Here is a 17,022-nt window from a genome sequence, read left to right as displayed (position 1 = left end):
TGCTGGTTCAGTAACACAGATCTCTTTAAATGGACTTTGTTTAGTCTCTGTTATACTAATGACAGACAGACTAGTGATGAGGAGAATATTGTTCCTAATCCAGATAAAATAACTACTATTAAGAAGATGATTTCCACTATTACCAATTTGTTTTTAAGTGATCTCTTGTTACATACCCCAGTAATGCACAGGGTTCTGTCAAACTAGATCACAGTTAACATAAGGTGTTAATGGAGAGGTTTCCATTTAAATGCCTCTTTTTGCTTGGATATACATTTGAGGGGGTAAATAAACAGTTTTAAGTGACTTCAGTGCAAGTCTTTCAGAACTGACCCTGCAGCAAGAAAACCATGCAAGATGCAGTGGGAGTATGGTGCAGGAACATACCCACACTGAAATTTGCAAAACTAGCTAAGTCTCATTTTCATGGGTGACTTTGATTATCTTTATCCACTTGTTGAGCTGTCCTCACACTGTGCAGATCCCTGAGGTGCTTCTTCCCCAAAAGGACTGTGCTTACTCTGTGAAAATAAAGTGGTTTAGCAAGTGACTGCTCAGCCCAGGTGTGCGCATTTCCACAGCCCATCCAGAGCAATGCAGAACATTTTATGAGCTTGTGTAAGTGCTGTGGGTTCTTTTTTTCTCTTGCTTTCACTGTCCTGATCCATAAAGTGAGATAATATTATGACAGCACTGTGCTACATGGAAGGTGTTTACCAGATCTCCACAGTTCCATGGTGATTCTACCCTTCCATTAAATTCTTCTCTTTCTTTAGCATCTTGAAGTGACAGATTGAGACTTTAAGGTGTTGCATATGTTGGTTTTTTTTTTTTTTTTAATTAAAAAAAATTGATTTAGAGATTGAGAAATAGCTGTAGCTCAATCTGGGTCTGTCATACAATGTACTATCCTTTTTTGGTCCTTAGTTTGCTCAGAAACCCACAAGCATTTTAGAGATGACTTTCTGTTTTTCCTTCCTTGGCAGGAAGAACATTTAGTATCTGTCTTTCCATATTATGTGGAACAACTACAAGACCAACTCAGCAGAAAACCACTCATCTTGTTATTATTTCATAATGGCCTCCATGACTTAGCCCCTCTCAAGAGCAGAGTTCCTGAAACAGTTACTTGGAAGTAACTTGAAAGCCTTTTTGGAATCAGCCTCTAGAATTAATTTTTTTGCTGGTTTCTTTGTGTGAAATAGGAAACTGGGGAACCATGGCAATGTATGCCCAAGTTATTCAAGAAGGGTCCTGGCAGAGCAAGGGTTTAGGTGGGCTTTCAAGTTAAAATCCTGTGAGCAGCTACTCTAAGTGCTGAGTTAAGAGTCTATGGTGATACATGATTTAATGCTGGTATCACTTAACACATCCCTGTCATTCCAGCCCTCCTCAGTGAGGGCAGGGAGGAGAGAAACTCTGTTGGTTTTGGTGGTGCTTCCAGTGAGGACTGAAAATACTGAGATTTTCCAGCTGACTTGACTGCTTGCTATTCTAAATGTAGGCTTGCATGGTGAAGAAATACCCTAATTCAGGAAAACAAAAAAAAAGTTCTCAGAATGAAGTGGAAAACTTGTCCTTAAGGCTCACTGTATTGGTTATTTTTGCAAGGCTCAGGAATTGTCACCTTTCATGCTTAGCTTGCCTCAGCCTCATTCTTGAAATTGCAGCATGTCCCACCTTGGTGCTGCTGGGAGATCTGGGGTATTTTGACAGTAATTCCCTTTTAGTCTGAGTTGCAGACTGAAAGGTCAGAGTCAAGGCAGGAAGAAGAATAAATGTGTCTGGTGCCAGTGGTGGAAGGAATCAACATTTTATCGAGGAATGACATTTGCTTTTGGATTGCGAGGTCAGGAGACCTAGGCTTGCTGTGCGAGCAGCACGCTCAGCTGCCTGGGAAGGGAGAGCAGTGCTTCCTTTTCCACCAGCTGGGGGGCCAGTGCTGGAATCCATTCCTCTTTCCTATCAGGCACTTGGAGGCATTACTCACGAGTCATCACTTACTGAGGTTTTGTTCACAGGTTACGCCGTCTTCTCCCTGGGGTTCAGGGTCCTGGAAGGTCCCGAGCCCTGTGTTAATAAAGCAGAGACGTGGTGGGATGGAATAAAGACAGCATTGTTTAGTATGCAGGAAAACACTGCCCTGTCAGATGCCTCCTCATTTTTCCATCCATGCTGTCATGCTGGCTTTTTCCCCATGGCTCCCTCGGGGGAGCAGGATGAGATAGGGGTGAGATAGGGAAGTGAGGGCTGTGAAGACGTGGCCAGCTGGCAGCACAAAGCCCAGGGCCCCAGCAGGCATGGAGCTGTAACAGCTCCCCCCATGCCTCCAGCCAGGCTCCCTCCCTTCCAGCAGCTCTGCCTGCCTTCTTTTATTCACCAGGGAGTGGAAGGGCAGGAGTTTTTCTTACAGGTTTTTAGATTTCAGTTCTCATTTCTCAAACTGCTTCTGGGGAAGGATGTGTTTCTCCTCAGAACTGTTCTCCCTAGTAAGTTCTTGCTTAAAGTTCATCTGGTGAAAACGATTGAGATGGTAAAGATGTACAGAGCTTATGCCTGGGAGGTTGTTTCCCTTAACCCTCCCCTAAGTCATTCTGACAGACCTGGTTCCTAGATGGCTGCTGAGATTTGAGCTCTTTCTGTCAGCTTTTTGAGCACAGAGAAGGGAGGAAAGAAATGCCCCCATTCAGGCATAGTTTTGAAAGGAACCCAGGGAGATGCTAAGCAAGATTTTCACTCAGGTGAATGCACTTCCACCCTCTGAGGTATTTTGAAACTGTCTCAACACATGCTATTTCTCTTGGGCAGAGACTCCTTATTCAGGCAGAAAATTATGCCAAGGAGAGATAACCTGGTATCAGGGAGGTACTGTTCATTGTGAAATCACTAGCTGAGCTTTTTGTGCTCCCTGTGTTTCCTTGGAGGATGTGTGTGTCCCTGTCAGGTGTGTGGCAGTGGCCCCAGTGCCATGCCTGCTCCTGGAGAGCTGTGGCAGCACGCTGGAGCCCTGGCCTGGGAACAGCCCTCCGTGTCATTTCTGTCCCGGGAGAGTCAGGCTGCCAGATGTGCCAAGCTGCTGACATGGCCAGCTGCCCTGTGGGGATCTAAGGTGGGGCTGACAAACTCTAAATTGTGTTCCAGGCATGGTACTGACTGTGGTCTGAGGAGGAGGATTGTCAGTGAGGCAGTTAGCTGCAAATATAGGTGTAAATACACGTCCCAAACATCCCTTTGGCTGTCAGCCTGATCAATGCCACTGTTCTGGGGGTGGATCCTCCTGTGTCGGCTGTTTCGCCTCTGCCTCTGTGACACTTAGTGAATTCATCCAATTCTGTCCTCTGGCACTCTGAAAGATGCTGAATGAGCCTCTGGTGAGCTTCTCCTTTGCTAATTCCATCTTCCTTTCCAGAAACGTGAAGGCCTCCTTCAGACCACTCATGTTTCAGAGGAGCTGACCACCACGACAGAGTAAGCACAAAATGCTTCTGTGCAGGATGTGAGACCATCTCTAAGCATGAGAGAGAACTTTATTCATCCCTTATCCTTGCTAAATTAATGAAGTCCTTTCATGTGGTGCTTTTTTAACTACATGGATATGACTTGGTCTCTGACAATATGCTACAAGGGAGAAGTGTCCTCTGGAAATTCTCGTGTCTTAGAAGCTTTTAACTGAAAGTGACTTTTGTGAGCCTTTTTTTTCCCCCTGCCTACTGGATGTAGCTATATATATCTGCTTTCTGCTTAGTGCTGTTTTCTCTATTAAGTGAAGGGCTAATATAGATATTTTGGGGGAGAATTAGTTTAAAAAAGGGCAATTCTTTGACATAGCTCTCCAAACTGAAGTGATGCAGTTAAAGCTGTAAAGAGAGAAGAGCTCAGCAAAAATAAATAAATAAACCTCTTCCCTCTCCAGTTTTTGTACCAGCTTACTTTGCTGTATGTTTTTACAGTCCTTTTTATAAGGAGTAGGCTAGACATGCATTTTGACTTCAACTGAAAGCTGAGGTTTTGCTTCACATGGCCTGCAGGCAGCTTTTCTAAGAGGGGCTTACATGAGCCCTCCCTCAGTTTATCAGTGTATTGGCTCCCTGTGGAGTTGGCTCAGCTTCCCAGGGCTTTGAAGATAAATGAAGCACCATGTGGTGCTTAGTGGGGAAGATCTTTCAGATGGAAGCGCTCAGAAATGAGATCATAATGTCTCTGTATGGACATTAAAGATCTCATAGTGGTTTTTGTAGGATCAGAGCTCTGGCTCGGGTTTGTAGGCCAAAATTCCTCCCCTCTCTCCTTGAACAATGAAGTGAGCTTGTGCTCTCCTCCAGATGTGGCTTGCAAGATGTGATCTGCAGGCTGGGGCTTGGACATTTTTTAGCAAGAAAGATGTTTGCAGATTTGCATGTATCTGTATTTGCAGATACATGTATTTTATGGAGCTAATTAATATTACACAGTATTAAGAGGTTACTGCTTTATGTGTTGCATATCCGGACATAAGTACACCTATGGAAAATGCAACAATCAACAGAATCCAACATTCAGTGAATACTTTCCAATTCCTCTGTGCAAATCAGGGCCTGATTCTCAGCTGATAAACATCTGCATATGTCTGATGATGTCACTGGCTATGTATGTATTTCATATGTGGCAGTTTTATTTACATAATATTCACATTGAATGTGTTTTCTTCAAAGAAAACAGGTTAAAGTGAGATAAATGGCTTTGCTTCTTGGTGTGTGGTTTAGATTATATTTGCAGAAATACACACACAAGCACTTTTAGTCATTCATCCTTCATCACAAAAAGTACGGCTAAGAAGTCATAATTGTGTGCAAAATGTAATTAAGCATTTCCATTCATTTCAAATGGATTTCCCTGACACCACTGGTGCCTGTTGGGTCTGGTCTGTGATGTGCTCAGACCCTTGAGTTTGCACAAGTTGTTTGCCCTCTGCATATTGAAGGACAACTCCTTTTAGGGCCATTCTCTTGTCTTCCCAAACTGGTTATTCATGAGCTAACTTCATGGTTTTGATTTCTCTGACTTGCAGGATGATGATGGGAAGATTTGGTAAGTAACAAACTTAACACTGATTTTTTTTTTTTTTTTTGTTTGTTTGATTTGTGTCAGGCACAGAAATCTGGTCATTTTTCCTTTCAGCAGACCAAGACGATGGGTTGAGCAATTCCATGAGGGTTGGAATGTGTTGTGGGGGCAGGTTTTGTTACTCCATGCAGATGTGGAGCATAATGGATAGGACCAGATCTAATTCCTTTGCATGGAGAATCTTATCTCCTTTGTATTTTCTAGACTTTGAAGTTTTGGCCTTACTAACTTTATGTCTGGTCTTCTAAACAAAACCCATTTCTTTTTGTGTTGCTCCCAAGATATTTCCCTTTTTGCATTTATTTTTTTTAGTGGCATTAAGTCATTTCTCATTTTAAGATGTGTACTCCTGTAAAGGATGAAAAGAAGTAATTTATTTTCTTTATTTGCCCATTATAATATGTTAAAACTATCATTTCTTCTCTTGCAGCATATCTACATTAAATATTAATAAGGCACTGGAAAATAAGTAATGTCAGGGAGCTATAGGGGCTAAATAATGTATCTTCAGATACCAAAGGAATTTACATAATAAATGTTTGTTTATTTGACAGTAGAAGACTATTAAAATGTGTTCTATAAATAAAAAGTATTTGATTATGGAAAAGCTGTTAAAAACTATGTTGAAAACAGATTTGATTAGCTATTGATAGACAGTGCTTTGAAGGTAGAAACATAATTTAAATGTTTATGGTGTCTGTGGGCTTTGCTCTTCATACACTGCTGAATCAGAATTCACTTGAGTTCAGTTCTAAGCTTTACTGACGTCAGGGGTACTACCACTAATTTGTAATTAACCAAATTAATGTCTGAATTTGACACTGCATGTGGATGCAACCATAGGTGTTTAAGTTAGGATTGGGGTATAGTCAGAATTTGTGTTTCATTTTAATTTTTCCTTCACCCACATATTTTGTGTACCAATTTTGAATGGCAGAAAAGGGAAATCAGTGAATATGTTTGCTTTCAGTTACCTCTAAAATTCCCAGGGTAGTTTGCTCTTGCATATAGCCAGACACCAAAATAGGCTGCTGACTTTTAGCTTGGGTCTCTGTTACATGACTTTCTGAGGAGAAAAACCTTGAGGTTATGGACAGGAAACCTGCTTTCCACACTTGTGCTGTTGGAGGTGTTCTGATTTTAATTTTTTTCCCCCCAAACCAGAGCGTGATGCCTTTGACACGCTTTTTGATCACGCACCAGACAAGCTCAGCGTAGTCAAAAAGGTAAAAAGTAAAATCCTAGCTTTATTTTTCACACTGCATTTTTTTTTTGTGCTTTTGGAAAGAATTTCAGAAGCATCCAGCAAATAATAGAAGAGGAATTTTAAGTAGTGAAAAGGGTGTTTATCCCCAAGGATCACTGTGTCAAAGCCAGGTGATTTCCAAACATTAAAATGTGATTCACCCATAAAGAATTTTGCTGAATACAAAGCTTTTACAAAAAAGCTGCTTTTGCCCAGGTGCTAAGCACTTATTCCTATGGTCCCTTGGTTTGTCCTTTAAGGCTGAGCATCACTGCATGACATGTCCATCCTGATATATTCTTGACATGGTTTTGTGTTAGAGCAGAGGGATAATGTAGCTGTTTATCTCTCTCTGCCAGCTCTTGCTGCTTTGGGGGAAAATATAAGCGACTCCATGTAGTTCCATCAGATAGTTCCAGCCTGGCTGTTAAGCTGCTTATTAGGAGAGCAATATGTGAAGATCAGTGTTGTAAATTGTCCCTTCCCCTTGTGTGAAATAAAGGATGTGTGCTTTTAAAATAATGCTTTGAAGTCTCAGGAAGTTTTTGATCTTTCCAGCCTGAAATGTCTTTTAGTAAAGTCCTTTTAAGTGGATAAAGAACTAACTTAACTCTTTCCACACAATAAAGGTGGTAACACTCTGCTCTGTGTCCCTTCTGTAAGTGGTGTAAGTGGGCTGACAGATCTCTGTGCTTCAATCCATTAGCACAGGTCTGGTTTGTAATGGCAGGATTTGCATCTGGAATGGAAATCCCAGACCTGGGCTAGATCCTGGCTGTAATCTGTGCGCTGACTGCACATATCCCTCCAGGAACAGAGTTGTGTGCACACCACTGTGCTGTTGGCACCTTCAAGAACCTGACAAAAATTAGTGAGGACATTAAATGCACCTACTGCTCACTTCATCTTCAGGCACCGATATCATTGTAGCGTTTTCCCAGGCCACTGAAGTTTGCTTGATGTGCTGGCAAAGCTGCATGGAACAGCACCATCTGCTGAGTTCTGGCATCTGGTGCAACAAACCCGGCGGTCCTGTGTACTTATTGGTGCAAAAGCAGGCAGCAAACATGCCTACTGTGTTTCTAAAAATGTCTTTAAAGGTTAGGTTAACCCTTTCACATCAGCACTGAGTATAGTGTCTGACATTGCTGTTTCTGCTGTTTTTTTTTAATAGTCTCTGATCACCTTTGTGAACAAACACTTGAATAAACTGAATTTGGAAGTAACGGAGTTGGAAACCCAGGTAGGAGGCTTTGTCTTCTTGGATGTAATCTGTGTAAATTGCAAATTTTCCAGCATGGGCTTGGCTAAACAGAAGCAGATCCTCTTTCCAGAGTTTACTGAGCTGTGAGAGATGGTTATCTTGTCTCAGCAAAATGATAAGCACAGCATCCAGAGAATTATACCAGGAGTATGGGTAATCCATTTGAGCCTGGCTTGGTGTAATACCAGTCATTAATTAACTTCTATTTTACAGCTTTGCTGAAATAAATGGGCGACTGGATCTGATCTGTCACAAGAAATTGTTGCTTCATTCCTTAGAGATACCCAAGAATTTATTTTTTAGAGGATGTCACATGTGCCATATCAGGATCACGAGTGGGAAGTCTTAGAACTGCATAACATTATCCCCCTTACCCAGTCAGTAGCCATCTGGTCTGGTAGGAGCACTGATTAGAGTGGCTGAAAATATGTAGGATTTTGTTTTGTATTTGCTGAAACCATAAACAGTCTATTTTGACTTGGGTGGAGAAATTCTTTTATGAAATTCAACTTTGTATCTGTGACAGGGCAGAGTTATTTTCAAGTTTTGATTAAGGGCAAAGATTCAAATGTCTAACACACACAACTTAAGAGGGATTGTGATTGAAATGACCAGATACTGTAGCAGTAGGTCTGGGGGTATATAATATGCCCCAGGAAGTTTGGGGTTTTTTTTAACTACTGCTGTGAAGTTAGCAGGATTCCTCAAGCTAATTAAACGAATATGAGGAAAGCAAGAACAGACTCCTGAGCCATCTCACACTTCTGTGCTAGCAAATAAAAAAAAAATCCGAATACATAATTTGGGCCAAGCATTTTTTATTCTTGTTTATGAATGCTGATTTACAAACAGATGCTTTCTCCTCATATTCCTCTTTAGTTTGCAGATGGTGTTTACTTGGTTTTGCTCATGGGTCTCCTTGAGGACTATTTTGTTCCACTTCACAACTTCTACTTAACACCTGAAAGTTTTGATCAAAAGGTGGGTAGAAACTCCAGGTTATATTCTTTCTGCATTATTATCACATGGGTTTTTTTTCCAATTGTTTTATCTTTTTTCCTTGTGCCAGGTGAAACAGAAGCTGGTGTATTTTCTTCAGGAGAATCTAGCAAAGAGGCTGTGGCACTTGATGGTTAAAACCAGTAAAAATTGTGAAATGAGTGGGTAAATTCCTCATAGTGAGGAAGAAAGATATTCTGTTCCTGGCATTAGACAACACATAAAGCTCACAAATATCCAGGATGAATAAATACAATAATGAGTGCTCTGTACTGTATAGTACTTTGCATAACCAAAGTAATTTTTTAGATTGTAGTACTGCCTGAAGCATTCTTGTGTGTAGGTCTCTTGCTCTCAGCCTCACACTTGCTCCACTGTCCTGGGTCCCTCCTTATGCTCACAATGAGAAAAGTGTTTAGGCTGTGTTTTGTCACAACCAAAAGTTGCCTCTGTCTGCAGCTGTTCCCAGACCTGCACATGCATCTGTGTATATATGGTGATGGTATTATCAGAATTCCCTGAGCCTGGTCCTGCTGCAGTCCTGCAGGTGCCCCCTGCTTTTCATTCTGCCAGGTTCTGCAGGGCAGAGGACAGGTTTTGTGTTGGCTGAGCTGCAGCAGGAGGGGCTAGGTCAGCAGTGGAAACATTGGCTGAAGTTAAAAGATGGAATGCTTTGTGAGTGCTGTTTAAAACGGGGTTTTCATAACAGCTCCCACACAGGTTGTTGCTGTCAGCCCCTCAGCAGAGATACATCTCTGGGAGGGATGGTTCTCTGTTGCATCTCACACATCCATTAGAGCTTTCTCTTGCTTCTTTGTTCCATTATCTTCAATTTTTGCTCCTGTAGAAATGCAGGGTGCTGAGTTGCAGGAAGCATCTGTTTGGTTACAGTTTTATTATTAATGGTTGGAATTCATAAAGATTACCCAGTATTGCTGAAGTCACAGTGTGGTTTTGTATGGAGACTCAGCCTTGAGGAATAAGGATTTGTAAATTGAAGAAGGAAAGGTAGGCTCTGTGTTTTGGGGGGAAAAAAATGCCACGTTGAAAGTGATTGGTTTTGTCACAATGACTGAAGAGGAACTGCAGCAGGTAAAAGAGATTATTAATAAAGTTCTGAGTAATAAGCTATGTATCTCCAGAACTGTCATGTGCAATGAGAAAACTGCACAGAATTCATAATGTTAATTACCTTGCCTAAATTTCAGTAAGCGTGGACAAGAAATCTGCTGTGCAGATCTCTTTATATTGCAATTGTTGTTCCTCAAAGGCGAGATTGAATGACGACACCTACCTTCTTTTGCTTTCTCTTTTTGCCAATTTCTTTCCTCTGAATTTATGCTCCTGTGTGATCTCTGGGGGCTTGTTCAGAAGCTCTTTGTGTACAGTTGTGCTTAGCTTATTTTGCAGGTTCTCTGCACAGCCTGCCCAGGAACTGCTGTCACCAAGCACTGCATGGTTCTGCTATGCTTAACCATGTAAATGTTTAATATTGATTTAAATAGAATTATCAAGTCCAGAGAGAATAAAGCATCTTTAAAAAAATTGATTAAAGGCTTTTGATGCCTATGGAACTCTGAGATTCTAAACCCTTTACCTCTTGCAGGTGCACAATGTTTCTTTTGCTTTTGAGCTGATGCAAGATGGAGGCCTGAAGAAGCCAAAAGCTCGCCCTGAAGGTATGGACGTGACTTTAAACTGTGCATAAAGTCTTCAGAGCAGGTGTATTTCAAGTGCATTCCATTCAAAGTAGCAATAGTACCACCATCTGGAGCTGTGAATGGGCCCCTTGAGGGTTTTCCAAAGGATTCACTGTCTGTGCCTAGGGTATATCCTGCCCATGCTTCTTGTCTGGAGCAGATTCACTGAGGTGTCCAAGTGGAGCTTTAGTGAGTCATTCAAGAGCTGTTCTCTGCTACATGATAAATTCAGCTGGTGTTTTCAATAACAATCCAAGCAGAAAGCTTTTCATGGTCCAATTCTTGAATTTCTTACAGCTGGTACTAGTCTGGACTCCTGTGATTGGATTTCAGTGACAGATAACTGGAAGCTTTTAGGGTTTTTTTTAAGGAGAACCAGTAGCAAACAATCTTGATCTTCCACATGTGGATGTGGAAGTCAGAACTCAGACGTGTAAAACCCAAGTTTTCCCTTTAAGTCTCAGAACTTTAAAATTAATTATTGATGAGGTCTGCATTGTTCTTTGCACTGGGATAAAAAGAGGAATTAAAAGTTTGACTGCTAAATGAGCAATTTTTATTCCTGGTGTTACACACTGTGTATGTGTCACAAGCTTCTGCAGAACAAAGGAAAATGAGGACCCTCCCAGAAACACTTGATCTGACTTAAAATGAGAAAAAGTGGTGATAGTAAATAGATTAACAGAGGAGATGGTTATAGACAGGGAAAAAGGCAAAAGATAGTATTAAATGGCTTATATATGCTGTCAGTACGTTGTTGTGAACTGGGGGATGAAAAGTGCTCTTGAAGAATTCTGAAAAGAATGATGAAAACCAGAAGAGGTTACCTTTTCATAAGGCTCTTACATCCTTACACGATCATGAATCGTAAAACACTATAGCAGATCTTGCTTGTGGAGATTCAATAAGGAGCAAAATATGCTTTTAAGTGTTTTATTGATTGAAAATGTAATTAATATAAGTTGGAGAGCCAAATTAGCTTGTACAACATTCTTTTTTTGCTTTTTGCTGCTGCGAGATATGCCATCTCTTGTGTATTTTCCTTCCTCTTCTCTGTGTGTGGCCATTCCCAGCAGTTCCCAGCTGTTGGAGTGTGTGTGCCCATGGGGTATCTGTGACACTGACTGTGGCTCCTGAAAAATAGCTCTCTTGGAGAGGACAGTCACATCTTGGGAGTGGCTTGTCACCGTAGTGTCATTTGTAAGATCTTGCCAGTCATGTATTGCAATATGTGTTTCACAGAACAGTAATTCATTTTGACAGGGATTCTGAAGCTCTGCAAAAGAATTCTGTGTGCAGTTCTGTTCTGTTAATGCCATACTCTGATCCATTGTTTGTTCATCAATAGGCTGAGAAAGCTGTCAGGTGAATCCATGTTCTTTAGCATGAATTGGGTAGTAAATGCCTCTTGGATTAGAATCATAAAAATGTTAAGGTTGGAAAAGACCTCTAAGACCATTGAGTTCAAGCATTAACCCAGCACCATCGTGTTCACCTCTAAGCCACATCCCCAAGTGCCACATCTACACAGCTTCTAAATTCCTCCAGGGATGGGGACTGCACCACTTCCCTGGGCAGCCTGTTTTGATGCTTGCCAACCCTTTTGCTGAAGAAATGTTCCCAATACCCAGTTGGGAAAACCTGCCCTGATACAACTTGAGGCCGTTTCCTCTCATCCTGTCCCTTGTTCCCTGGGAGCAGAGCCTGACCCCTCCCTGGCTGTCCCCTCCTGTCAGGGAGTTGTGCAGAGCCAGAAGGTCCCCCCTGAGCTTCCTTTTCTTCAGGCTGAGTCCCTCCAGCTCCCTCAGTCCCTCCTGGTGCTCCAGCCCCTTCCCCAGCTCCGTTCCCTTCTCTGGACACGCTCCAGCCCCTCCATGTGTTTTCTGATGTGAGATTTCCAAAACTGCCCTCAGGATTTGAAGTGGTGGGCCTGGCTGTCCAACCAGTTTAATTAGTTGTAGGATTTAAGGAAAAATGTTGTCTAGAGCAGAACATAATTTTTATCCCTACAGCTCATGCTTTCTGCAGTGCTTGCAAGAAATAGGTCTTGTTAGATCTTGTAGTGTGTCTGTGTACAGGTGTAAACAAAGATAGGACCATACAGGTCATCTCCTCTTCTCTGTTCCTCCAGCCACATTCAGTGGATTGGGCCAGCAGCAGAACTTGGTGCTGAGTTATTGCAGCAGAGCTATGTTGTGGTGGATTAATTTAGTATCCTCTAATGAGGTTGTTATGGACCGTAAAAGTTCTAAATTAATGGGATATTTTAAACTACTTTTAGTGTATATGGCCACTTTCAGTTAACATTTTAACAGTTGTTGTTGGTAATGTTATGGCTGAGCATGTTTTGTCCTATTATAAGAAGCAGGAGGCTGAGAATATGCTTATTCTTGGAAATACCTGTTAGACATTGCTCAATAAGAAACACTGCAGTTGCCCACACAGGGAGGATGCACTGCACATTCTGTAGTCTTTATTGCAGCAGGCAAAGACATAACAAGGTCTGAAAGTTAGGAAAATGGCAAACTGGAATTATAGTATCTTTTGCAACAGTGGTCATTAACCATTGGTCTGCATTGTCAAGGAATGGAGATGGAATTTCCAGCACTGGAAGATGGAAAAAAAGAAAAAAAAATTAAGAAAGCATTCAATGTTAAGCTTATGTTTTAATTTGTTGTCTTGTTTTAATTTAGGCATCAGCTTTCTATGATACCTGAAAAAATCAGAAGTTTTGTATTTCAGTTATTCCAATAGGACATTTCTTTTTTCAGGATGCATGACTTCACAGCAATTAGGATCTTTCTTTGGGGCAGGAGAAGATTCTCTTGCAAATGCAAACTGAAAATCATAAATGAAATATGTAAAATAATACAGGCAAAAAGGGTAGAAAGAATGTCTGAGAGATTAGTAAAAATACCAAATGAAGTGTGGGGGTTAGAGTGGTGTCTAGTGTGGGAGGGAAGGGTGGAGAGGTTCTGGCAATGAGTCTTCAAAGCAGACAGTAGGGGTTTCCCTTGGACCTCACGTTAATTGTGCTTGGTCTTTTAACAGTTTGCTGTCTTCCTAGGACTTCTGATGATTTTTTAATTATCTGTTCTTCCTCACTTTTGCTTCCATATATGGTGTTCACTGTATATTTTTTGCTTCTTCCTACTAATTTCTGATGTGTTATATCCAAACTTTCTTTCTACCTCTTCAGCCTTCTCTGTGCTGTGCCTCCCCCTAGAATCTCTGCATTCTTGGCATTTTATTGTAGTATAGGTGGAGAGGTGCTAACAGGAAAGCTTCTTCTTGAGAGCTGTTCCAGACTTGGTCCCTGGCCTAGCATGATAAGAAGAGTTATGAAATAATAAAAAGGTTGGAGTCTGTTAAGGATTCAGGCTTTGTTAATTCATGGACCATATCATTGCAGAGCTGTGGATGTGGTTCAGTACCTCAGGATGTGTATGACTGCTTGTTTGCTGCTTCTGTGACCAGGAGTGTTTCCCAAAGCCTTTATCCCAGGTCTCTGACAGAAGCAGACTTTCTCTGTAGCCAGTTTTAGCTGGAGAAGGGAATTACCTTCTGTTTCCCAGAGAGAAGTTAGCTGTGACTGTATGATTGTAAAGCTGTTTTGAAGCACATCGTGTGGGGCATTTAAAAGGCTTGGGGAGATCTGAACTCTGTGGATTTATTTTTTTTTTTATTCACAATTCCATCAGCTCAGAGATGTGGGGACTTCTGTTCCTGCCAGGACAAATGAGGGCAAACACAATGGAAATCAAGGATTTCTTCTTTTCTTCCACAGATGTTGTCAACTTGGACCTGAAGTCTACGCTCAGGGTTCTGTACAACCTTTTCACAAAGTACAAGAACGTTGAGTGATCCTGGAAGCTGCTGAGGTCTCTTCATCCTTCAACCTCCTCAGGCAGAAGTTACAATAAACACGCCCTCTGCATGCTCCCATTGTGCCTTATGCTATGTCCTTCATGCATTTTTCCTACAGCTGATGTGTTCTCCCTGTAGCTGTTTGTAGGACAATCCCACTAAAAATGATGCATGTGTATTCTCTAGGTCACTTGAAAATGTGTAGGTATTTCACACTTTTGCCAAAAGGATCTGTTGTTTGCTATAATCCACAAATGTTCTTTTGAGAAAGGAAATATACCACTAACTACTTTAAAAAGCAGGGAAAACATGAGACTTTCCTCATGGCTCGAGATTCTTTGCTTTTGCAGGAGACTTTCTTTTGCCTGCTCTTTGGTTGCAACTGGCATTTGATGATTTTCCAGGCTTAGAGTGTTAACAATAGAAAATCACCATTGGAATTTATTTAGAAGCTGAGCATTTTCTATTAAATAAGGGTTTGTGTGTTCTGTTGGGTGGGTTGGGCTGAGGGGAATTACAAGCACTGTCTGAAGTTAATGGCAAAAGCTTCATTTTTTGTGTTCACCTCTTTCTACTCAGTGTTACTTCCATTCAGTGTTTACACAGAATAAGTCTTGCAATGGGATGACCAGCTAATCTTTTGATGTCTAGTTTTTATTTAATCTCTTTTCTAGGAGCAATTTGGTTGCTAGGGCCACTGTCAGTTGTTAGGCAGCTTCAGTCAGGTTGGTCCAGAGCTGGTCACACAGGCACAGGCTGGATTAGTGCATTTCCCCTTGTCCTTCCTGAAACTAACAGAGGGAATGTGTTGGAACAGGAGCCATCTGAGTTGATTTTTGAGGAGAGCTTTGTGGAGGAAAGGGGATTGGCATTTCCAGAGTAAATGATATGTGGAATATGTGTTCAGTATCCCCCTTTTCCTTTGAGCACATAGAGGAGAGATTTGATTGCTGCTTTTATGTATCACAGCAGCAACTTTTGTTTTATGGGCAGCCATTCCTTTAGTTGAAACACTAGGCTGAGTGCCCTGAAGGAGAGCAGGTAGAATTGCTCTGCTCCTTGGGCTCACTTGAGTCCTGTTGGAAGTCATCATCTTCTTTCCCTAAAAATCAATTTTTTTACACCAAACATTATTTGCCTTTGAGCTCAGATTCAAGAGGAAACACGCTATTTGAATGGTGTAATTTTACAACTGGGATTTTCTCCTTCCCTTCTCAAACAGTTTTTCATCTCAGAGGGAAAGAAATGAGCTTCTGCTTCTTTGATTTTTATTTTTGGGTTCCGAGTTCTAGTATTTGGATTGCCTCCCCTCACACCTCTAAAAAAATAGGAAATTTGAAAAAGGAGGAAGTTGCCCTTTCTTTGCATGAAAAATTCAGATCTCCTCTGCTCTGCAAGGCTCTCTGGGGAATCTTTGCATGCCTGTACTTTAGGAAGGAGCTGACCTCTCGCTGTTTATACTGAGCCTGGAACAAGGTTGTGCAGTTCAGATGGGGCCACTAAACTCCACCACAGCACCAACAGAGGAGACTTGCACAGGTGCTGAGGCCTGGTGGGCAGCTCTCCTGGCAGGTGAGGGAAATTGGTCTAACTTTTGTGCTGGGAAATAAAGGTATCGTGAGGCTGGAAGGTCACTGAGCTGAAAGGTCTCTCAAACTTTTAGTTTAATGCAGGATTATTTGCAGGAAGCAAGTCTGTTAAAGAGTTTTTATTCCACCCCCTTTCCTTCAGGTGATGTGGAGGTGCCAGCTCTGTTTATATTCTCTGAGCTGCTGGGAAAGACCTCCAGACAGTATAGTTTTTGAAATTGTAAGCAGTATTAATATCAAAAGCAAACAGAAGATAAAAAGAAGAGATGGGTGAGGGTGATGTGGCTTTGGAAAGGGGAATGGCTGTTTCTGAGCTGGGATCATAGAGCTGGCATCTTCAGGGCCCATAAGCAGAGGTTATGACAAGTTATTAAAGAGTGTCTGTTTTATTGAATTCTGTGTTTCTGGTTCCCTTGCTACAACCATGGGTCTCCTTTAGCATTCCTTCTGTTAATGTCCCTGTCAGCCAGGACTGCTCCCTGGATCAGGTGTCACAGCCTGTTCTGTTGTGGTCCTCTTTCTTGGTAGATGTTGCACAGGGAAAATACTTTTTCATTCCTTGGCTCCTGGCTGTCTGGCCAGCTCACTGTTCTGTAAACACTGTATTTATTGTTAACCAGATCTGTGAGCAGGGCAGATTAAACTGAAGTGTGGCTTTATCCCTCAGCCCAGTTTCCAGGAGGAGCCATTAGGTAAAGCTTCTCTGAAAGCCTGCCTTTGCCATGCCTTTCTGTGACACGTGCACCATTAATTCTTTGCTTCTCAGGAAGTTGAGGCAGTGTTAAAAATGTTATTCATGATATCTTTGTGTTACTGGGGTTCTACATATGGGTACCAGTCTGAATCCTGTTGAGTTCATCTGGAATGCTCTGCAGCATTAAAGCTCCCACATTTGTAAGTACTTAATGAATGTCTGTCTTTTCCAGTCCATACAACTTGACTTTTAGGTGCGTTTACTTGACACAGTCAGTTACAGTGAGCTGTATTACCACTGAAAAAGCTCAGATAGTGCTCAGCTGCATTCTGTTTTTCAAGATGAAAAACGGACAGTGGCAGATTTTTTTTAAAATCAATTTAAACCTTATAGGATTTCTTACTCCTCTTCCCCACACCCCAGTGCTTTCAGTATTAATGTGTTTTTTAAGAGTCTTTTCTACTGTTTTTTTAACAGTGTTTACTCTGGATTTCTAACTACTAAAAACCAGCCTTGCAGATAAAATTCTGGACTTGTCATATGTTGGAGACATCCATCTT

The 17,022-nt window shown here is 41.5% G+C and overlaps 1 protein-coding gene across 6 annotated transcripts in view; it reads left to right on the top strand.

Annotated features, from left to right (window-relative positions):
- Window positions 1-16,830, top strand: part of PARVB (parvin beta) — a 51,066-nt gene extending 34,236 nt beyond the window's left edge. For all 6 annotated transcript variants that reach the window (XM_068190601.1, XM_068190603.1, XM_068190605.1 and 3 more), the window contains 7 exons: window positions 3,410-3,468; window positions 5,048-5,067; window positions 6,268-6,329; window positions 7,524-7,592; window positions 8,493-8,594; window positions 10,219-10,291; window positions 14,100-16,830. In XM_068190601.1, the coding sequence (XP_068046702.1) occupies window positions 3,410-3,468; window positions 5,048-5,067; window positions 6,268-6,329; window positions 7,524-7,592; window positions 8,493-8,594; window positions 10,219-10,291; window positions 14,100-14,176 (462 nt within the window). In that variant the 3' untranslated portion in view covers window positions 14,177-16,830. The remainder of the gene's footprint in view (window positions 1-3,409; window positions 3,469-5,047; window positions 5,068-6,267; window positions 6,330-7,523; window positions 7,593-8,492; window positions 8,595-10,218; window positions 10,292-14,099) is intronic.
- Window positions 16,831-17,022: the final 192 nt, after the last annotated feature.

The sequence above is a fragment of the Anomalospiza imberbis genome, chromosome 5, assembly GCF_031753505.1.
Source record: "Anomalospiza imberbis isolate Cuckoo-Finch-1a 21T00152 chromosome 5, ASM3175350v1, whole genome shotgun sequence".
Lineage (NCBI taxonomy): Eukaryota > Metazoa > Chordata > Aves > Passeriformes > Viduidae > Anomalospiza > Anomalospiza imberbis.
Note: the sequence above shows the minus strand (reverse complement) of the source record. Positions and strands in the feature narration are given on the sequence as shown.